At 35.8% G+C, this 18790-nt stretch overlaps 3 protein-coding genes across 3 annotated transcripts; 1 reads left to right on the forward strand and 2 right to left on the reverse strand.

Annotated features, from left to right (window-relative positions):
• The first annotated feature begins 5793 nt into the window (after nucleotides 1–5793).
• LOC129810115 (protein asunder) lies at nucleotides 5794–7933 on the forward strand. The gene has a single exon (XM_055860400.1). The coding sequence runs from the start codon at nucleotides 5886–5888 to the stop codon at nucleotides 7893–7895; it is 2010 nt and encodes a 669-aa protein (XP_055716375.1). The 5' UTR covers nucleotides 5794–5885; the 3' UTR covers nucleotides 7896–7933.
• Nucleotides 7906–13147, reverse strand: LOC129810118 (intraflagellar transport protein 81 homolog). Its single transcript, XM_055860404.1, has 2 exons — nucleotides 11486–13147; nucleotides 7906–8368 (listed from the first exon to the last, which is right to left on the reverse strand). Exons 1-2 carry the CDS (start codon nucleotides 13025–13027, stop codon nucleotides 7946–7948), a joined length of 1965 nt encoding a protein of 654 aa, XP_055716379.1. The 5' UTR covers nucleotides 13028–13147; the 3' UTR covers nucleotides 7906–7945.
• Nucleotides 13148–16356: 3209 nt separating this feature from the next.
• On the reverse strand, nucleotides 16357–17177 carry LOC129810156 (uncharacterized). The gene is made up of 2 exons (XM_055860460.1): nucleotides 16721–17177; nucleotides 16357–16657 (listed from the first exon to the last, which is right to left on the reverse strand). Exons 1-2 carry the CDS (start codon nucleotides 17076–17078, stop codon nucleotides 16488–16490), a joined length of 528 nt encoding a protein of 175 aa, XP_055716435.1. The 5' UTR covers nucleotides 17079–17177; the 3' UTR covers nucleotides 16357–16487.
• Between the last annotated feature and the right edge of the window lie 1613 nt (nucleotides 17178–18790).

The following is an 18790-nucleotide window of genomic DNA, read 5'->3' on the forward strand; positions in this document are numbered from 1 at the left end:
TAGAGAAAAAAAAGGATACTTTCTGATTCAATTGCTCTTCAGTAGAATGCAGGAAAACTATACTCTCAAGCTCAGTCTTCTTTATACATATTACTGCGGTGGGATACTGTATCTGCCACATAATCATATTAGAAAGTGAAAGAGAATCAACATAGCGGCAGAACGAAATATAAATAAAATGTACCGAGAGGTGAAAAATATTGTTATTAATTTCAACGAACAACTAAATCATAAAGAAAATAGAATAGAAGATGGTATTTAGAATAAAAAAGGGCAATAAAAAGTTTTTGTATAATGCATTTTATTCTCTGAATTTTACCAGACTTTTCTGTTTTTTTCCTTTAAATTTATTTTCAGTCTTAAACAATATTTGAAAGTTCACAAAGGCAATGTGATATTTGGTAAATACAATAAAAGAAAATTTTTCGAAAAAAAAAATTGAAAAAAAAACATCGTAAAAACTATCAATTACCTTGCGTCCGAAATAGAATTGTAATTTTTGCGCTGATTTCCCTTTTTTCTTAATAGTGCTTTTGTAATTTTTTAATTTTAATAGAGAAAAAAAAACAAGTTAAAAGAGTATATTTTTAAATTTAATTTTCTCTCAAGATGAAAAGGACAAAATAATAAAATTATATTTGCTAAAAAGATTATAAATTAATGAAGAACTATATTGTGTAATGAAGAAAAGAAGTACTCGAAAACATATTTTGAGATATGAAGATAAAAAAAAATGGTAATAAAATTATAAAGATTTTTATTAGTAAATGTTCTTAAATATATAAGATGGATAATTTTTATGCGATTTTCACGACTTTTTAGATGTATTATACTGAATTTAATAGTAAATATCTTTGTGTAACAAAAAAAAAGTTATGGCAAGTTAGCAAAAAAAACATAGAATATAAATAACATACACACATTAATTTTATTATATTTATTAGACTAAGGAATTTATTAATACAATTTAATACAACTAAAAAAAAAACTTTTGAGGTAAAAAAAATCATTATTTTAGAAGTGAAAAGAAAAATACATTGTGTATTCTAAAAAAAAAAATTACTAATAATATATGTATGAAATATTATTATGAAAGAATTTAAAGAGAAAATATAGCGAAATCCTCTCCCATTCAGAAAATGAAGATTGTAATTCCATAAAATTTAATTAATTTTTAACATCTCGTCTATGTGCGTAATTTGTATTTTCTCTGACAAATATCAATCCATCAATTTTAGACAACAACAAAAAAAATCCAAATTGAAATTCTTGTAAAACTTTTCCTATCATCCTTCCTTTGTACTTCTCTAAACTTTTTTTTACAGTGTACTTTCTTCTTTGTAAAACAAAATCAGAATCTTTGTGATTTGCGTTTCACAGTGTAAAATGTAATAATGTCAATTGTATTAATTTCATACATATATAAATATTGCTATTAAATCTTCAATAAAATTCAGAATTTTAACAAATCGACTTTTTTCTGGTTTTTTATTTAATTTTAGTCCACTTCTTTCGTCTTCATCTTTAGAGTTTTTACAGGTGCTGATCCGGACATATTTTGACATTTACACAGCCGTTACTTTTTATTCACCACTCTTTTAAATTTAAATTTTATCGTTTGTTACCTTATTGAACTTTTATTAGGTTTCAAGATTTCATTAATTTCGTTGACTTTTCATTTTGTGGAATCGAACTGCTCTTCAGATCATTCTATTGATTTTCTTCCTTTACATCTCACTTTCTTACTAGCTGCACTTCAAAAGTATCTTGTCGTTATATTCACAATTGCCCATGGTCCATCCCCTGTTGTTCCTGGAAAGACCAGCGTAGTTCCAAATTCTCCTGAGGACCACTACTGTACTGACACCTAATCTTGGCAGTATTGTATAGTGTAAGTCATTCTCTCTTTCACTTTTATCTATTGTATCTCCTCCTCTTTTTTGAACACAGGAAATCATTTTGATAAAGCCAATTGATAATCCAACTTGATCAGATGTTATTGGCAACGATGCTCACAGAGTGTTCATTTCAATTTCAGAAGCTTATAATGCATGATTCCCCATAGATCCCACCAAACACAGAACTTAAACATTACACAAACATTAATTCCTGCTGAGGATTTTGATGCATTACCAGATGAAAAACAACAACATTTTCGGTTTTGGATACTCGAACAGGGGTACCTTAAAGCAGAGGTGTGCAAAAACCGCATTTGAAACCGGACAAACGTCAAATGAAACGTGTACATCAATCGTCAAAATGCTACCTGAACAAACTTATTTTGACGTTTATTCAGTTTCAACGATTCTTGCACACCTCTGCTTTAAGGGTTCCACCCTTATAGATTCCCTAACGGTTCTTAATAAATTAGCTGAGATTCTTTACAATCTTAGCTTTTGTGGTCCTAGATGAAATCCGAACTCGTCAGATCTTACCCAAATTTTAAATTAATACGTTTTGACACTCATAAATCACGAATATCATATACGTTAAAAATCAACGTCCGTCCCGTCCATCACGTCCGGGGTACAAACGCTTTTGGAGAGAAAACTGAAAAAGATATCGACAAACAATTTTCGGCAAAGGTTAAATGTCGATAGCTAGATAGAAGTTAGTGATGTCAGAAACTAGACGATGATTTTTCTCTAACCCTCTATCAGGTGAAACCATCTCAAGACGGTCATTCTATAAATCGCATTTACTGTGATAATAAATATTACTTATTCTAATTTAAAATATCTACAGTGTCCTCAATTATAGTGTCATTAACATAATTTCTGAAGCTGAACTCATTTCGACCTTTCGTTTGGTTACCATTTTCAGTTTTGTGTGACAGGTCAGAGAAAAAACAACAAAATTTCGTTCGCCACATTTTTCGATTTTGAGTGCAGAAAAAACATATATATATATATTCTGCAGCCACAGAATGGTGGCTGGACTTTCCGGTTACTTGTGGCCCGGTTGCCTGTGAGCATAAGCAAAGTGAGGGGGGACGGCTGCAGGGTTCTTTGCAGTACCTTCAGTGAGGCAATGGAACTATTTGCCAGCCCCCCCTTCACTATATTCACTCTCAACCCAGTCGGGCTGAGGGTCCACCTTGTCTTTGTCCTCCCGGGGATTGGAGCGGTCATGTTTCCTCCCAGTGCTACGCGTTAAAGTCACTGGCTGTCGTTTCGATAAAAATTAAAAATAAATAAATAGATAAATAAATAAACAGATAAACAAATAAGTATTGTATATATGAGAAATAGATAGAGTGTAAAGAGCTCTATTTATGTGTCAAGTCATAAAACTACCCCTCAAAAGAGAGGGTAGATACAAAACACATAAGGAGACAGCACACTTCATATGTAACTTTAGAACGCTAATACACACATTAAAATTAGAGGTGACCTTAGAGGCATAAATTGTAAAGTAAGTCTAAAGTAATCTAATTGTAGTAAAAATGTTATTTTCTAAAAGATATTCTATTTTAGTTTGTATATTTCAATTGATAAATGTAAAAAAAAGCTAAAAGTACAGTTGGACCTCGATATAGTCAACCTCCGATAGAGTCAATCTCCAATAGAGTCAACAGCTATTTTTTTTACTCTACGAACTCCGATAGAGTCAACTTGGACCCAAATTGACTTCGATAGAGTCAACTTTTCCATTATTAGTGCACTCATAACATCGTATGACTTTTTCTAAATTAAAAGCAGTGTTTTGGTGTATCAATGTAACGTTTTTAACACAAGAAAAACAATATTATGATAAAATTCGTATATTAATCGTGTAATCAAATTTCGAAAAAACAATTTTTTTCGTGATTTTAAGCGTTTTGACCGATTGAAAGTCTTCTTATCTTTTCTCACTTCACAGAACATTCATGCATAAATACGTTTGAAATTTGTTTATTTTACTATTTGTTCACTATTTTTCAATAAAAATATTTCAGTCTTTTCATACCTTAAACTTAAACAGGGGAGACCGTCTCCAGGTGGTCTTTGTCTTTTCTCACCTGGCGCCCAAACGGAAAGAGATAATGAGGAACAGATGGTTTTTTTTTAAAAGTTTATTGGACCATTAATTACCATAGACAAAACTATTTAATTCTTTTTTTCTATATTAAATAAAATAGTTTTAGATCGTTAAAATGTAGTACGTTATAATTGCGATCGAGGCCTTTCCAACGGTGGGTCGGGCTCCTCCCTCGATATTCCCTGACCTGAGCTATAATAGAAAATATCTTTATTTTGGTGTTTAAGAAGCTATTGCAATGAAATTTTAGTATATATTGTATCTGAAATTGAGATTTTTCTAACGATGGGTCCCATCCAACCCTACCTCACGCCACTGTACCCCGACCCTTACTATGTATATCCGTATAGACCGGACTCTATCTCTAATGTTTATTAACCGATTTCAATGAAGACTAACATTAGAGTCAACTCGTCAGTTAAATCAGCATTTGCCGTAACTTCCTTTTGACAACTTTTCAGGAAACGAAATTTTCAGTTCAATATTATTTTTCTTAAAAATGAGCCCCGAATGCGATACTTTTGAGTCAAAATATAATAAAAGTGGCACTAATAAACTGTAAGTTAACTCGAGAAAATCTTCAAAAAAATAATTTAAAAGCTGCATAATTGAGAAATATGTTAGAAGAAACACAATAATATTTTGTCGTAACTTCCATCGTTTATAAAGCCGTAACTTCCAATGTATGGAGATCTTGTAAGTTACGACAATTTTTAAAAATGCATTATATCAATTTCAATGACTCTAGTGATAATAAGCGCATTATTTGACTAAATTAATCAATTAAACTCTTATCCCTGGCTCTAAAAGCTTTTATTTCATAAATTTTATTGAATAAATTTTGTGCGCCACGTCGCTTGTTTTGTTTTGAATTAATGACAGGTGGGTAGGGATTTTTTCTCACTTTTTTCTCACAAATATTGAATTAAAATGATTTCATGTTACACTATTCGCACTGTCTTTCGATATTTGGAAGAGTTTATAAAAGTTTTATTGAGAAATATTGCAATTTTGCTGCAAATTACAAGCCACGCAAGTGAGCAAAAGAAGTTACGGCACATGCTGATTATTGAAAATTTTGTATGAAAATTTGTCGTAACTTCCCCAAAAATGGAAGTTACGACAAATTCTGATAAATTTTTCTTAATTAAGGGCACTTACGATAATTTTGATTTAAAATAATTTTTATTGGGCTTATAAAAATTTCTTTTTAATAAGTGCGTTTAATAAACAAAATTACGCTGATTCCAAATATGTATACAGTAGACTCTCGCTTATCCGTGGAACGGGACCGAAACGTCACACGGATTTTGAGAGTGATACACATCAAATTGTTTGAAATCTAACGATTTTTTTGTGTACATTGCAAATTTATGGAGTGAATTCTGATCTGACTGAATCGACATTCTCTCTAAACATGCGTACTGTCCAAAAAAGTTACAATGAGAAAGAATTAACAGTAGATAGAGCACATTTGCTTTAACAAAAAAACCCAAAACGGGGAAAATATGTCAACAAAATTTTTAAAATTCAACTGTCTCACGGATTTTTTTATGTCACCCGGAAAAAGAGTCTACGGATAAGCGAGAGTCTACTACTGTATATCTCAAAATCGCAAAAATGAAGTTACGATAAATGCTGATTTAACTGACGAACTATAGTTGCTTTTCTGGGTTTCTCCTCAATATTTTATCGGAGTACATTACCAAAAATTCACCACTAAACACTTCAATCGTTCCATTCTTTGAAGTGTACTGCAGCATATGCTCGATGCATATGCTGCTTGTGTAATCTGTCAAGTTTGTTTGGGTTTTACGCCCGGAATCAGTGATTCTACTCCTTTGGGGACTTTATCCTGGCCAGAGATGAACGATTTCAATCACAAGAGTGTTTTTGTGTTGGATCACACCCCCTACTTCGGAATCTCGAGTCAGACAAGCGTAAATCTCGAGTTTCTGGGCTCCAAAGCCATCCTCCTGCCACCTTCGCCGCTTCCCATCATCTCCAAGAGCCTCTGGACCTGCTCCGTGGAGGCTTCAGTAGAGTACTGTCGAATTGTGTGGGATCTCTTCCCTCAGGGAAAATTTGTCCGCTTCATTGTGAGTGATAGTGCTGCCCATATTGTAAATACCTGGAATGCCACGACTCAGAACACGGTACATGTCCTCAATGCCATGTCCATGATTGGGACTCCGCCCAGGTCTACGGGACAGGTCACTGAGTATTCAGTGATTCATGGGCTCAGGGCGGCTATTGAGGCACTAGCAGAACCTACAGAATTCCAGAGGGAATGCGTATCCAATATCCATTCCGGAGACGGCAAAAAGTTGATCAATCGTGGCAGGATCATCTGTATCACTTCAGCCAGGGATGATGCCAGCATGAAGAGCCTGGAGGATATTGTCCATACAGTGCTCATTCAGCAGAATTCCATTTCCAGCAGCCATGAGGATTCCTTTGTCATTTCCCACGTCCATCTGGTCATTGTGAACATCTGCCCATCCAATGCTGAACTCCTTGTCTCCAATCGACCCCTGAGGGACATCTCGCCCATTTTCAAGTCTGAAATACACTCTGTAAGAGCCTCGGACATCTCCAATCTCCTGACCCATTTGATTCTGTCGCATTATGATCTGGCCAGTACCACAGTCACGGGGATTCCCATGAAGGAGGAACAGAATGCCAGTTCCAGTGCCAATTACGACGTTGAGATTTTTCATAGCAGCATCGCTCACTCCGTAATCCTGGGAAATGAATTAGTTCTGCCCAAGAGCACGAAGGAGGGAGCTAATTATGAGACAGTCACCCTCAAATGGTGCACTCCTCGTGGCTGTGGATCCTCAGAGATGCAACCATGCCTGGCACAGTACCGAGTCACTCCCGTGGATGTCACTTCCAGGCCCAGTTCCTGCCTCATCAATTTCCTCCTGAATGGGCGTTCAGTTTTGCTGGAGATGCCTAGGAAGTCCGGAGGAAAGCTGACGAGTCATCTTCTGTCTGCCCATGGAGGTGAAATCTTTATTCACTCCCTGAGTATCGCTAGGAGTTCCCTCGAAGATCCTCCATCAATCTCAGAAGGCGTTGGCGGAAGGATAACTGACTACCGGATCCCGGACTTTGGAATGCTGATGCAGAGATTCAAACTGATTCCTCTGAGGCAGCTCGCAGAGCGCCCAAAGGATGAGAATCTGTCAAAGTTGCGAAGGAAGCTGTACAGAAGCACAAAATACTGGCCAATAACCCTTGGATCGACAATTCTCTACAGTGTCCGGCAGTTTGTCGATCCTCTGCTGTCCCTTATCACGAAACCCGAACTGACAGACGAAGATATCATCCAGTGTCAGCAGGTAGTGTACAATCTAGTGAGCCTGGAAGCCAGACATGAGCATCTTCCTCTTCCCAGCATGGGACACAGGCTAAAGGGCAGCAAAAAAGAGGACCAATACCGACTCTTCTGGTCAGAACTAGAAATCCTCGTGGCCACTTCCGGAACCTCCAAGGGACACAAAACTGTTCTGGCTTGCATCCGGGAATGTAGATCACGTGGCTCAGATTCCGCAGAGAAATTCACATTTGATGCAACTCACCGGGAATTTGATACGCAGGAAGCAACACACAAAAGCAACGTGATCAGAGCCACAACAGACTCTCCAATGTCACCTCCGTCAGCCGTGGACATGTCAGCGATTGGGAAGAAGTTCTCGAGTGGCGAAAACAAATCACTCCTGGACATAATAACTGCATCGGAGAAAAATGCAACGCAGAAGAGACTCGACTTTGGTGGCAGATTGTGCACTCCGGCCGGACAAATAGCCAAGCTCTATCCCAATTTGGGAGCCAAGGAAGCACCAGCGAGGGATGCAGAAATTAAATAAAAGCCAGAAATGTTAAATATATCATGATTTTATTGAAATTATCCGAGTTTCTACTGCAATGTGAATGTTTCTGCCCCACGATCAACATGCAAAACCCCCCCAATTCCCTGGTTTTTCCCCTCGCGTTGACATTGAATCTTCACTTGGAGTAGTTTGTTGAGGTCCCCCCAGAGCTCCACTTGTTTCTCTCGCTTGTCCCTGAGGGACAGGAGACGCTGATTCTCTTCATTGAGCTTAGATATGGACTTTTCTTCATCCCGAATTTGCAGAGAAAGCGATTCTGCCACGGATGATGTTTTATCATCATTGTTGTCCTGCCCAATGTCCTTCAGTAGATGACCAATTCTCTCCTGTTCCAGCTGCAACTCACGCCACTCTTCCTCGTAGTTCCCAATGAGATTCTCAGTTTCATTGATGTCCTTCTGCATCGACGATGCTTCGGCTTTCAGAGTTGCAGACAAGGCATCATAAGCCTGGAAGGTTCAAGATTGGATGTAGATTCTAAAACTCAAATAAAAAGGGGTGGCAAAGCGTCCCAGGCCTTGCGGAATGCTCGAACTCGTGACTTAGATGCTATACCGCTAAAGTACTTTCGCATCATTTACCGTTTACCGGTTCCCAAACGATTTGAACTGATTCATAAATCACTCAAAAGATCCCCCAAAATAGTTTTAAAAGTAATAGAATTGATTTTCAGATAAAAATTAGTTATCTATTATGAATTGTTCATTACCGGTTCAAAACCGATTGGAACCGATTCAGTTTTGTCGGAAATTCGAAGACCTTTCCAACGAGCCCAAACATGACCCCATTCGCTTGATAAATGCGCTCTATAGGGACTTTTTAACCTTTGACCTTGAAAAACCGTTATTAGGAATGATTACGGTATTTTCGTATAAAAACGAAATGTCCGCCTGGGTAATCTTTAAAACAGAGGCGTGCAAGAACCGTTGAAATCGAATTAACGTCAAATGAAACACGTACGTCAATGTTCAAAACGCTACCAAAACAAACTTTTTTTTGACGTTTATTCGGTTTCAACGGTTGTAGCACACCTCTGCTCTAAAACATATCCAAAAATGAAAAAAATCGCACGATGCGATTTCGAGCCAATCCAAAAAAAATCAGGGGAAGGGGACGAGTTGGAGAAAATGAGTGGCATGTTAACGATCCTTGGGTCGACTTATGGGGGGGTCCCCCGAAGGTCCCAAGTCGCTATCTCTTACCGTTTGGCCTCTAGAGCTGGCGACGGTCGGACGGACAGACGGACAAACAGCGTGACGACATTGCTCAGAAATCGTCTAAAACTTGAAGATTTGTTGATAAAATTGGTCTCCGGGGGATGAAAGGTGGAAATTTGGTGGGGGGGGGGGGAATCGAGGGATTATATACTGCTCTCTCCATGGAGTTCGAGCAGTAAATTAGCTTGACGCGGTGCCTTATTTCAGAATTATAAGATTTAAGAATTTGGAGATTTCGAAGTTGCACGCAGAGCTTTCCGGAAAGGAAAGATTATCCTGACTTTACTTAATTTCTTTATTCCTGAATTTTGAGTTTCAAGAATTTCGAGATTTCGAGGGGGAATTTTTCTCTTCCAGAAAGAGAAAAAATAGGTTAACTGAATTCTTTATTCCAGAATTTAGAGTACTAGCATTTCCGAGGTTCTATGGAAATACGTTCCCGATAAACAAAACTCAGCTTGAATTCTTTATTTCAGAATTTTGAATTTCAAGCATTTCGAAGTTAAATGCAAAGCTTGCCAGAAAGCAAAGATAAGCTTGACGCGATTCTTAATTACAGAATTTAACTGAATTCTTTATTCTAGAATTTGGATTATTAACAATTCGAGGTTTTATGGAAATACTTCCCGAAAAACAAAAATCAGCTTGACCGAATTCTTTGTTCCAGAATTTTGAGTTTCAACGATTTCGAGTTTTCAATCAAAGATTCTGGAGGAAAAAAATTAGGTTAATTGAATTCTTTATTCCAGAAATTAGATTATTAACATTTGGAGGTTTTATGGAAATTCCTTCCAGAAAAACAAAAATGAGCTTGACCGAATTCTTTATTCCAGAATTTTGAATTTCAAGCCCTTCAAGGTTGAATGTAAAGCTTGCCGGAAAACAAGGATTAGCTTGATGCGATTTTAAATTTCAGAATTTAGATTTCAAACATTCCGAGGTTTTATCGAAATACATTCCCGAAAAACAAAACACATCTCGCCTGAATTCTTTATTCCAGAATTTTGAATTTCAAGTATTTCGAGGCCAAATTCAAAGCTTGCCGGAAAGCAGAGATCATTCTGACGCGATTCTCAATTCCCGAATTTAGATTACCAACAATCCGAGGTTTTATGGGAATACGTTCCCGAAAAACTAAACTCAGCTTGACCGAATTCTTTATTCCAGAATTTTGAATTTCAAGAAACTTCTCCTATGTTCGAAATTTCAAGGTTGCACGAAAAGCTTTCCGAAAGTGAAAAAATATGTCAACTGAATTCTCTACCCCAGAATTAAGAGTACCTATATTTTGAGTTTTATGGAAATATCTTCCAGAAAAACAAAAATCAGCTTGATTAAGTCCTTCATTCCGTAATTTTGAGTAAGAGAGATTTCGGGATTTCGAGATTGCATGCAGAGCTTCCCGGAAAGCTGAGATTATCCTGACGCGATTCTTAATTCCAGAATTTAGATTTCCAACATTTCGAGGTTTTATGGAATAACGCTCTCGAAAAACAAGAATCAGCTTCACAGAATTTTTTATTCCAGAATATTGAGTTTCGAGAAATTCAAGATTTCGAGATTGCATGCAAAGCTTCCCGGAAAGAAAAGATTATCTTGACACGATTCTTAATTCCTGAGAGTACCAAGAGGTTTTATGGAAATACATTCCCGAAAAAGAAAAATTAGGCTAACTGAATTCTTTATTCCATAATTTTGAGTTTCAAGGATTTCGAAATTTCGAGGTTACACGAAAAGATTCCTGAAAATCAAAAAAATATTCTCACGAAATTCTTTATCATAGAATCACGTTGAACTTTCCGAAAGAGAGCCTGACGCTATTCTTCAATTTTTGGCATGTCTGTTTCTAAGCGTTAGAGACTAAATTAGATAGGTCACGTAGGTAGAGGAACTATGCTTTATAGCAAAGCTAAATTTGCAGACCTTATTAAGGATCAAAGAAAATTTTATATTCAGGGACTGGAATTGTTGGATAATTAAAATAGGATTCGAATCTAGGTCTTTGCATCACGGAACTAGTGTTCTAGATCTAGGTCATCTAAAGCGTTATAGATACACTGAGAGAAATTCGAAAAAGTTAAAATAACATTTCGGAAATGTTAATTTTACCCTGCATTATTGATCCGAAATCGGTGTAAATATTATGCTTTTTAGGTATAGGTTTTAGGTTTTCATGTTAATTTTACACTTAAAAAGGTGTAAAATTAACATTAAAAAATGTTGATATATTTTTACACTTAAAAAGTGTTAAAGTTACGAGGAAAAAAAGTTAATCGCACCCTCTTTTTTCTCAGTGTAGGATTTATTATATAGCTGGGATCCTAACTAGTTGCTCTATCCTGTACCAACCTGCTTTTTAGATTCATGAATATCCTTAAGCTCTAGTATTTTCTCCCTCAGAGGACGAATAGTCTGAGACAGGGGGACCAGCCTTTCCCTGGACCCCGCTGTAGCCCTCGAGAGCCCCTCGACAAGCCTTGAAAGTTCTGCGACACCCTGGGTTTCCTGAGGAGAACTTGGCCTAGTAATACTGTCCTCAGGAGATCCTGTCTCATTCAGGGATGTCTGCAGGGACGGATCCTGAGACTTAAGATTGTCCAGTGTCTTCTGCAGATCCATCTCTTCGGATTGCAGTGATGCAAGCTCTGCCCTATGTTGCTTGTAGACAGAGCTTTTGGCGCGAAGAGTATTCACGTAGTTCTTTAGTTCATCCCCGCGCAAAATCACTTCCCCAACAGTGTCCTGGAGCTCCTTCTGTTTCCCCTCGAGAGTAGCATTGACTTCCCTCAGTTCCTTGGTCATCTTGTCCAACTGTTCAAGGGTTAGCTCTTTATTCCTCCTCACCATGCTGGCTTGCTGCTTGAAAGGGCCCAGATTGTCGTTGTGGGCATTGTACTCATGCATTCTGGATTCAACCAAACCCTGGACTTCCTGATTCACCTCTTCAATCTTCCTATTCAAATCCCCAAGATATTCATCTGTTATCTTGGGTTCGTCCAAAACCCTCTGCAGCAACACAATCTCTTCCTGCTTCTCTTTTAGCTCTACCGGAAGTTTCTGCTTCAGCATAAAGTCCAATACTTGAGTCTCATCCACAAGAGTATCCAAGAGATTCTTCGGTCCTGTACTGGCTGTAGCCATTTGCGCTGTGGAGAGTTCCTTTTGCAGCCTCGAATGCAGAAGATTGTTCCTCTCAATTGTCCGTTTTTGCTCATCGAGCTGAGATTCTAACTCCTTATTACGGTCCTTTTCAATCCTGAGGGACCTTCCTGCTTCCAAAAATAATTCCTGCTGCGGGATTTTATCTAAGCGAAGCTGAGTTCTCTCTAGGCGCTTCTTTACATTCTCAATCTCCGTCTCAATAGCCCCAATGTCGTTCTTTAGTTCCTTTGCGCGATTCCCTTCTCCCTGAGCCACACTGTAAGCCTTGTGGATGCCCACAAAATCCTCCATAACCGTTTGGTATTGTTCCCACAACCTGGAGATTTCTGGAATGGCTCGAGCCTCATTGGGCATGTTAAGGGGCATAAGGTATTTCGACAAGTACGCCACTTCCTTTACAGTCTCCTTGTTGGCCCAGATCCAGGAGATTATGGGATAAATCATCTTCTTCTCGCCATTGGCTAAACCTCGACGGAAAATCTCGGGATTTTTGCTAAACTCCTCCCTGGGGCGATACTGAATACACTTAAGGCATTCCGTGATTTTCCTATTTACATCCTCAAAGTCGTTGCCACGCACTTCAAAGTGCTCACAACACTGGAGCTTCGAAAGAACGTCCACTAGGACTTGGATCAATCCTTCAGAAGACAGGGAATCGAAGGAAATCATGTTGTAGTTGGTGTCCAGTAGTGAATTCACTTTGTTCACGAGTTCCTTGAGGTCTTCCATCCTGTTTCAGTATTTGCGGGAGATATTTGAAGAGGATAATGTTCTGGTAATAGTACTTCTTGCTCGGTAACACTGGATCGATGGGATTGTTAGGGATATTATGTTGCTAGGACACAAGAATTCTTGAGTTAATTTCAAACAAATAAGTAATGTAAGTTATGTTCTCCTAAAAATAACTGTTAAAGCAAAAAATACAAATTTATAAAACAAAAAATAATAGATATTGCTTAAATAATAAAAACAATAATTTTAATAATTTTAGTAGCTTGAAATTTAAATCAAAAGGGAAATTATATTGCATAAATTAAGAGTTTTATCCATACCTACTTTTAATTTTGCATATAATATTTAAGAGTTGAAAAATTATTAAAAAAAATAGGGGACACTGGGGCAAAATTAGCAAATGAAATTTTTCAATTTACAAAAAATTTTTTGTATCAAGTTTATAAATATTTTAAAGAATAGGAAGGGAGGTGTTAACTTTGATAGAATTATGGTTTCCTCAATATTCTTTGTAAGGCAAAATATAGCAACCCAATATATAATACCATCTGTGACTAATTTTGCCCCAGTCTTCTCTAAATCTTGATCATTAAAGAATTAGATATTTCTCTTTTCTCAAAATATTTAATAGATTAAATATATTTAGAAAGTAAATTATTAAATTAAATCAGGAAAATTCTAAAAAAAAAACATGTTCACAGAAGATTCAACACATTACATTCATATTTTTTTCTGAAGAGAATTACATAAATTTGCTCCTTGACTCTTCTAGAATGTTACTGTTTAGTGAAAATTCTTTAGATATAATTTGAAAACTTCTTAAATACAAGAAAAATACGCGGGTATAAAATACTTCCATTGGAAACAAATTAATCCAAATGGAGACAAAGGAAAGTTTCTAATTGGAGACAAACAGTGTAAGTGAAACCGCGACGGCAGGCTTCCAAAACCTTGTTGAGTTGCTTTTCAGTGCAGGATTTGTTCTTATTCCTGGTCTTTTCTCCTTTACCATCTAATGGCCTCTACACATTGGGAGAAATTTTTGTCAAAAATTGCTTTTTTGAAGGAAATCCCCTGCAGCGTTGTAGGGGGAAACGTCAAATTTCTGTCAAAAACGCAATTTTTGACGAAAATTGCTCCCAATGTGTAGACGCCTTAAAACAATAAGAAAATCGCTCAAAAAAAATAATATTTCCGGGGTTTCCTATTGAAGCATTTGCAGACACTTCAGAAAAACTCTTTTTGTTCACGAAATAGGTAATTATTTCATTTGAAAACTTCACGTACCGTTAACAATAAATATTAGCATTTAATTTAAGTCAGAAATATGACATAAATGTTAAACAAAACGAATAAAAAAGTCACTATATTGTGTTTTTCATTGCAAAACATTGTCGATCTATGAAAAATTCAATGGTGATAAGGTACACTTTTTAATTTTTCTGAAAAATTAACAAATTAAAATTTGTTAATATGAATGGATTTTTGCTTTATTTGGAGCAAAATTAATTAAATAATGAAACTGTGGTATAGAAAATATTCAAAATAGACTCTTCAACTTACGAGTTAGAAATTAAATCACTCTTAATTCATTGCCATCCAGCCCCCAGTTTTCTTCATTTTATAAATGCATTAAATATATTTTTGGTTCGTAAATGACGTAAAATTGATGCGGAATGATGTAAAATCGTTCATAATGGCTCCAGCACACCTTTTAGATCAGGAAAATTTATTGAAATCGAAATTAACATCCCTTTCTTTCTTAAAAGTTTTGCGTATGTATATTCTACTCTTCTGCACTCTTCTTCTTCTTTTGAACATCACACCAAATTAAATTTAGTTCAGTCGAATTTGGAGTTGAAAGAATGGGATAGACTTACGCAAATATTTTGAGAAAGAAAGGGACGCGACTTTTGATTTTATAAGCTTTTAGCAATCTATAATGTGTACAAGAGGTATAAACAAATCAAAATTAACAAAAAATCAAAATTAGTCTGCGAGAAAGACGAAAAGTTAAATTAAGTCAGTAAAAAATATTAAATTTTGGTTAGTACAAACACTAAATTTTTATTTTAAAAAAACGGGTCTATTTTTTTAAGTTTCACATTTATTAGTACTATTGCAATAGATATGAAAACAATTTCTTTTCTCCTCTTGCAAAATTTTGTATTGAAATTTCACAACTTTGAAATTCGTAAATAAAGCACTGCAGATCAAAATTGATTTTTAGCTGGCCAGATTAACTTTTTTGATCCTAGGTAAAAGTGTCTGTAAATTGGAATTTTCCATGTTTTTTACAGAAAAAATATTTCGTAAAAACGTTCATAAATGTTTGTGACTTCCAAATGGGAGCTCATGAAATGCTTGTAATTTTAATAAATTTTTTGTACTATTCTCATAAACATTTTTCGTGGCATGATCACTTATGGCCAGCGCAAAATAACTTTTGTCTTGTAAACATCTTTTAGACATTTCAATGAGAGTGAGTGAGATCTAGATCTAGTTATCTCCCTCACACTTATAGAAAATGTTCAAAAAATGTTTACAAACAAAAGTCATTGTGCGTTGGGCATTACCGAGCATTTTTTTGTTGTTTACAAACATTTGTTCGTGACTATTCGTAAACACAAAAAAAGTATTCGTTAAATTTTGTCACTTGTTCGTAAAGTTTTGACAGATAAACAAAAGTGTACGAACAAATATTTGTAAAGAAACAAAAAATGCTCTTCGAGTGCTTGCGTTACGAACAATATTGTGAAAAAATACAAATTTTTACGAACTTTTTTTGTGGGTTTTACGATTTACGAACATTTTGTATGTCCGGTATGTCCCTATCCCAATAGGAATTGCAAACATTTACAAATAATTTTACAAAATATTTTTTCCTATAGGGGAAAGTACTCTCCCTTCGAACGTTCATGCCTTCGAATAATGTGAATTTACTTTTGTTTTTCCTAGAAGACTTACAAATTTCTACTAAATATTATTTAGCTTATCATCAATTATTGATAATTACAAGATATTTATGTGTAAGTCTCTTAGAAAAATAAAAGAAAATTTACATTATTCGAAGGCATGAACGTTCAAAGGGAGAGTACTTTCCCCTATACATGGGAACACAGCGCCTCTAGAGTTTGTTTTAGAAAGTTCGCTTGTTCGAATGTATTGTTGGTTAATTTATGGATCTTTTAATTGTCTTTCTATGAAAATTTTCATCAATTCCGTAGAACTGGTGTTATGATCACTTAAGTACTCGAAAAGAGCAAAAATTTGTACTTTAAATCACCTGCACTCAAATAATTTTTGTCCAAATTAAAAAAAAAAGATTTTCTTGAAATAACCAATTTATTTCAAAATTTGCTTATTACTCTGCTTTGCACAATTAAACTTTACATGTTACACAATTTCGTGCCTTTCGTGGTAAGAATGATCATTTTTATGCGGTAGTTTAATGGGCTTATTGGTCACCAAAGTTGCTCAACATTTGCCTTCCGAGTCTGGGAGAGAAGGGTAAGGACTTCTTGCCGAGTCTGGGTGCAAATGGTGGTCTTGTCCTTTGTGAATCTGATCCATTGTCTCCAGATGCATCTCGTCCAAGACGCGGTGTCATGTACTTATTGGACTTTTCTGGATGGAAATTCAAAAATTGCAGAATATGGGCCTCAGTCGGATTTTCAGGAAAGTCCGTACCTGTGAGCAAGAAGATGAGCCATGGAGACTCCTGGACAGCATCTAATCCAAATTTCCTGACATTTTCGCTGTCTTTGAGGCCTTCATGATCTTCACGAACTCCATTGGATACGAGAACTTCAGGAATCACTCCTGTGTATCGTTTAGCTCTCTTATCGTCCAACAAATCTTCTTTCTTGAGGAATTCATTGTTGGCCTCAATGAGGTTCAGCATATTCTTGAGATTTAGAGATGGATATGCTTTCCTTACATTCTCCAGACTGCCTAGAATATCCGGATTGTATGCACACGCAACTGGTGGCACTTGATTTAAGCAAATTGGTACACAGAGCAGCACAAAATAAATCAACTTGTTCATGATGACTGTTATCACTTTCACGTTTCGATATCCAAGTCAATACTCATTGCATCAGGAGCCAAAGGATGTCTTTTATAGTCAGGCAGTGTCCAATGTTCTGCCTTGGTCATTTGTATTCTTCTCACGTCCAATCTTAATCTCACGAGACAGGAATACGAATTAAATTGAACTGTATCATTTAATTTTCAGCGACAGTTGATTTATCAGTTTGCAAACTAGGAAAAACAAGGGATTATCCCAGATTTGCAGTTCAATTTGTCATTTCAAGCCATTTATTGTGGGTGTTCCTATTAATAGCCTCTGTTTAATTACAATCAACAAGAGTATACTCTTTCAATTTTTGTCATTTTGGACCTTTAAAGCATATTTTCGAGTCAAGAATCGTATTGAAAGTGTTTTTGGCTTTGAGAAGCATTTTGGGAACTTTCCACTGGTCATTATCATTAAGAAGATTCGAGAAAGGGAGTCATAAAATTTACCCTGAAATGTTTTTACAGCTCTTTAAAATAAACATTTGCACGAGTGAAGGCTTTTAACTATTTTTGGTAATATTTTACTACATTTTATTATTGGGTCTAAATGGGTCGTAATCGTTATGATGATATCTCAATTTTTTTATATCTTCTTTAACTTCTTTAATCTCCGTAATCTACCTCACAGGTATTTACATTTTGGACGGATTAAAAAGTGAAAATTGATAATATTCAATTATTTATACTTAAGGCCAGGAGGCCCCTGAATGCCCCGCGATCTATTTCCCTGAGAACTATGAGAACTTGACCCCTATCATAATATAACGCATCTAAACAATTAAATTAAATATACCAGTAAAGGTAGGTATTTAATTACGATGACAGCAAAAATTTCGAACAAGCCCCCCTGAGGACTAAAATCCCGAATCCGGCGAAAGTCCGAATAAGTCGGGGTCCTCCGGGTCCTCAGAGCACAAAAAATCGAAAATCAGGGCTAAAATCCCGAAAGGATCGAAGTCCCGAAAGTCAAAATTTCGAAAGGATCTAAATTCCGAATCGTTCGAAGTGCCCAAGACCCAAAATTTCGAAACATAGCAAAATCTTGAATAGAACGTCTAAAAAGGTAAAATGTAAGGTTAAAAGGTAACTGATGATAGAAATTCCGTAAGCCAAAATCTCGATCAAGAATTTTCAAAATGGATGATAACTTATCAATTTCCTATTTGACTCAAACTATTTTCAAACCATTCGGGGTTTTGGATTTCTGGGATTTTTGCCCTCTTTGGATTTTAAGTTTCAGGATTTTGACCGAACTGACATAAGGATGGTACTTTTAAATGCTTCTTTTAAATGGAAGCTCAATTATCTGCAGTTCTTTTCTGTTTCTTTTTAAGAAGTTTTCAAGCCACTATATAGAGAAATTTTTTTCGTAAAATTATTCGTAAAATTTAGAGAATACCCATTTGGAACTTACAAAATGTTTCAAATTGTAAAACCCATAATTAAATTCGTAGAAGTTACTTTCACAAACATTGTATATATGAGATAATCTTCTGAAGAGCTCTTTTTGGTCTTTTATAACCGTTTGTTCGTAAATGTTTGTAAGCACACAGAAATATGTTTGTAAAATTTTGCTATTTGTTCGTAAAATTTTTCTAGACAAATATACAAAAAAAATTGTAAAACAACAAAAAATGTTTGTCAAACGGAGGTTAGTTTGGAGCCATCAAGTTCCGAAAT

This window comes from Phlebotomus papatasi, chromosome 1 (genome assembly GCF_024763615.1).
Source record: "Phlebotomus papatasi isolate M1 chromosome 1, Ppap_2.1, whole genome shotgun sequence".
Taxonomy (NCBI): domain Eukaryota; kingdom Metazoa; phylum Arthropoda; class Insecta; order Diptera; family Psychodidae; genus Phlebotomus; species Phlebotomus papatasi.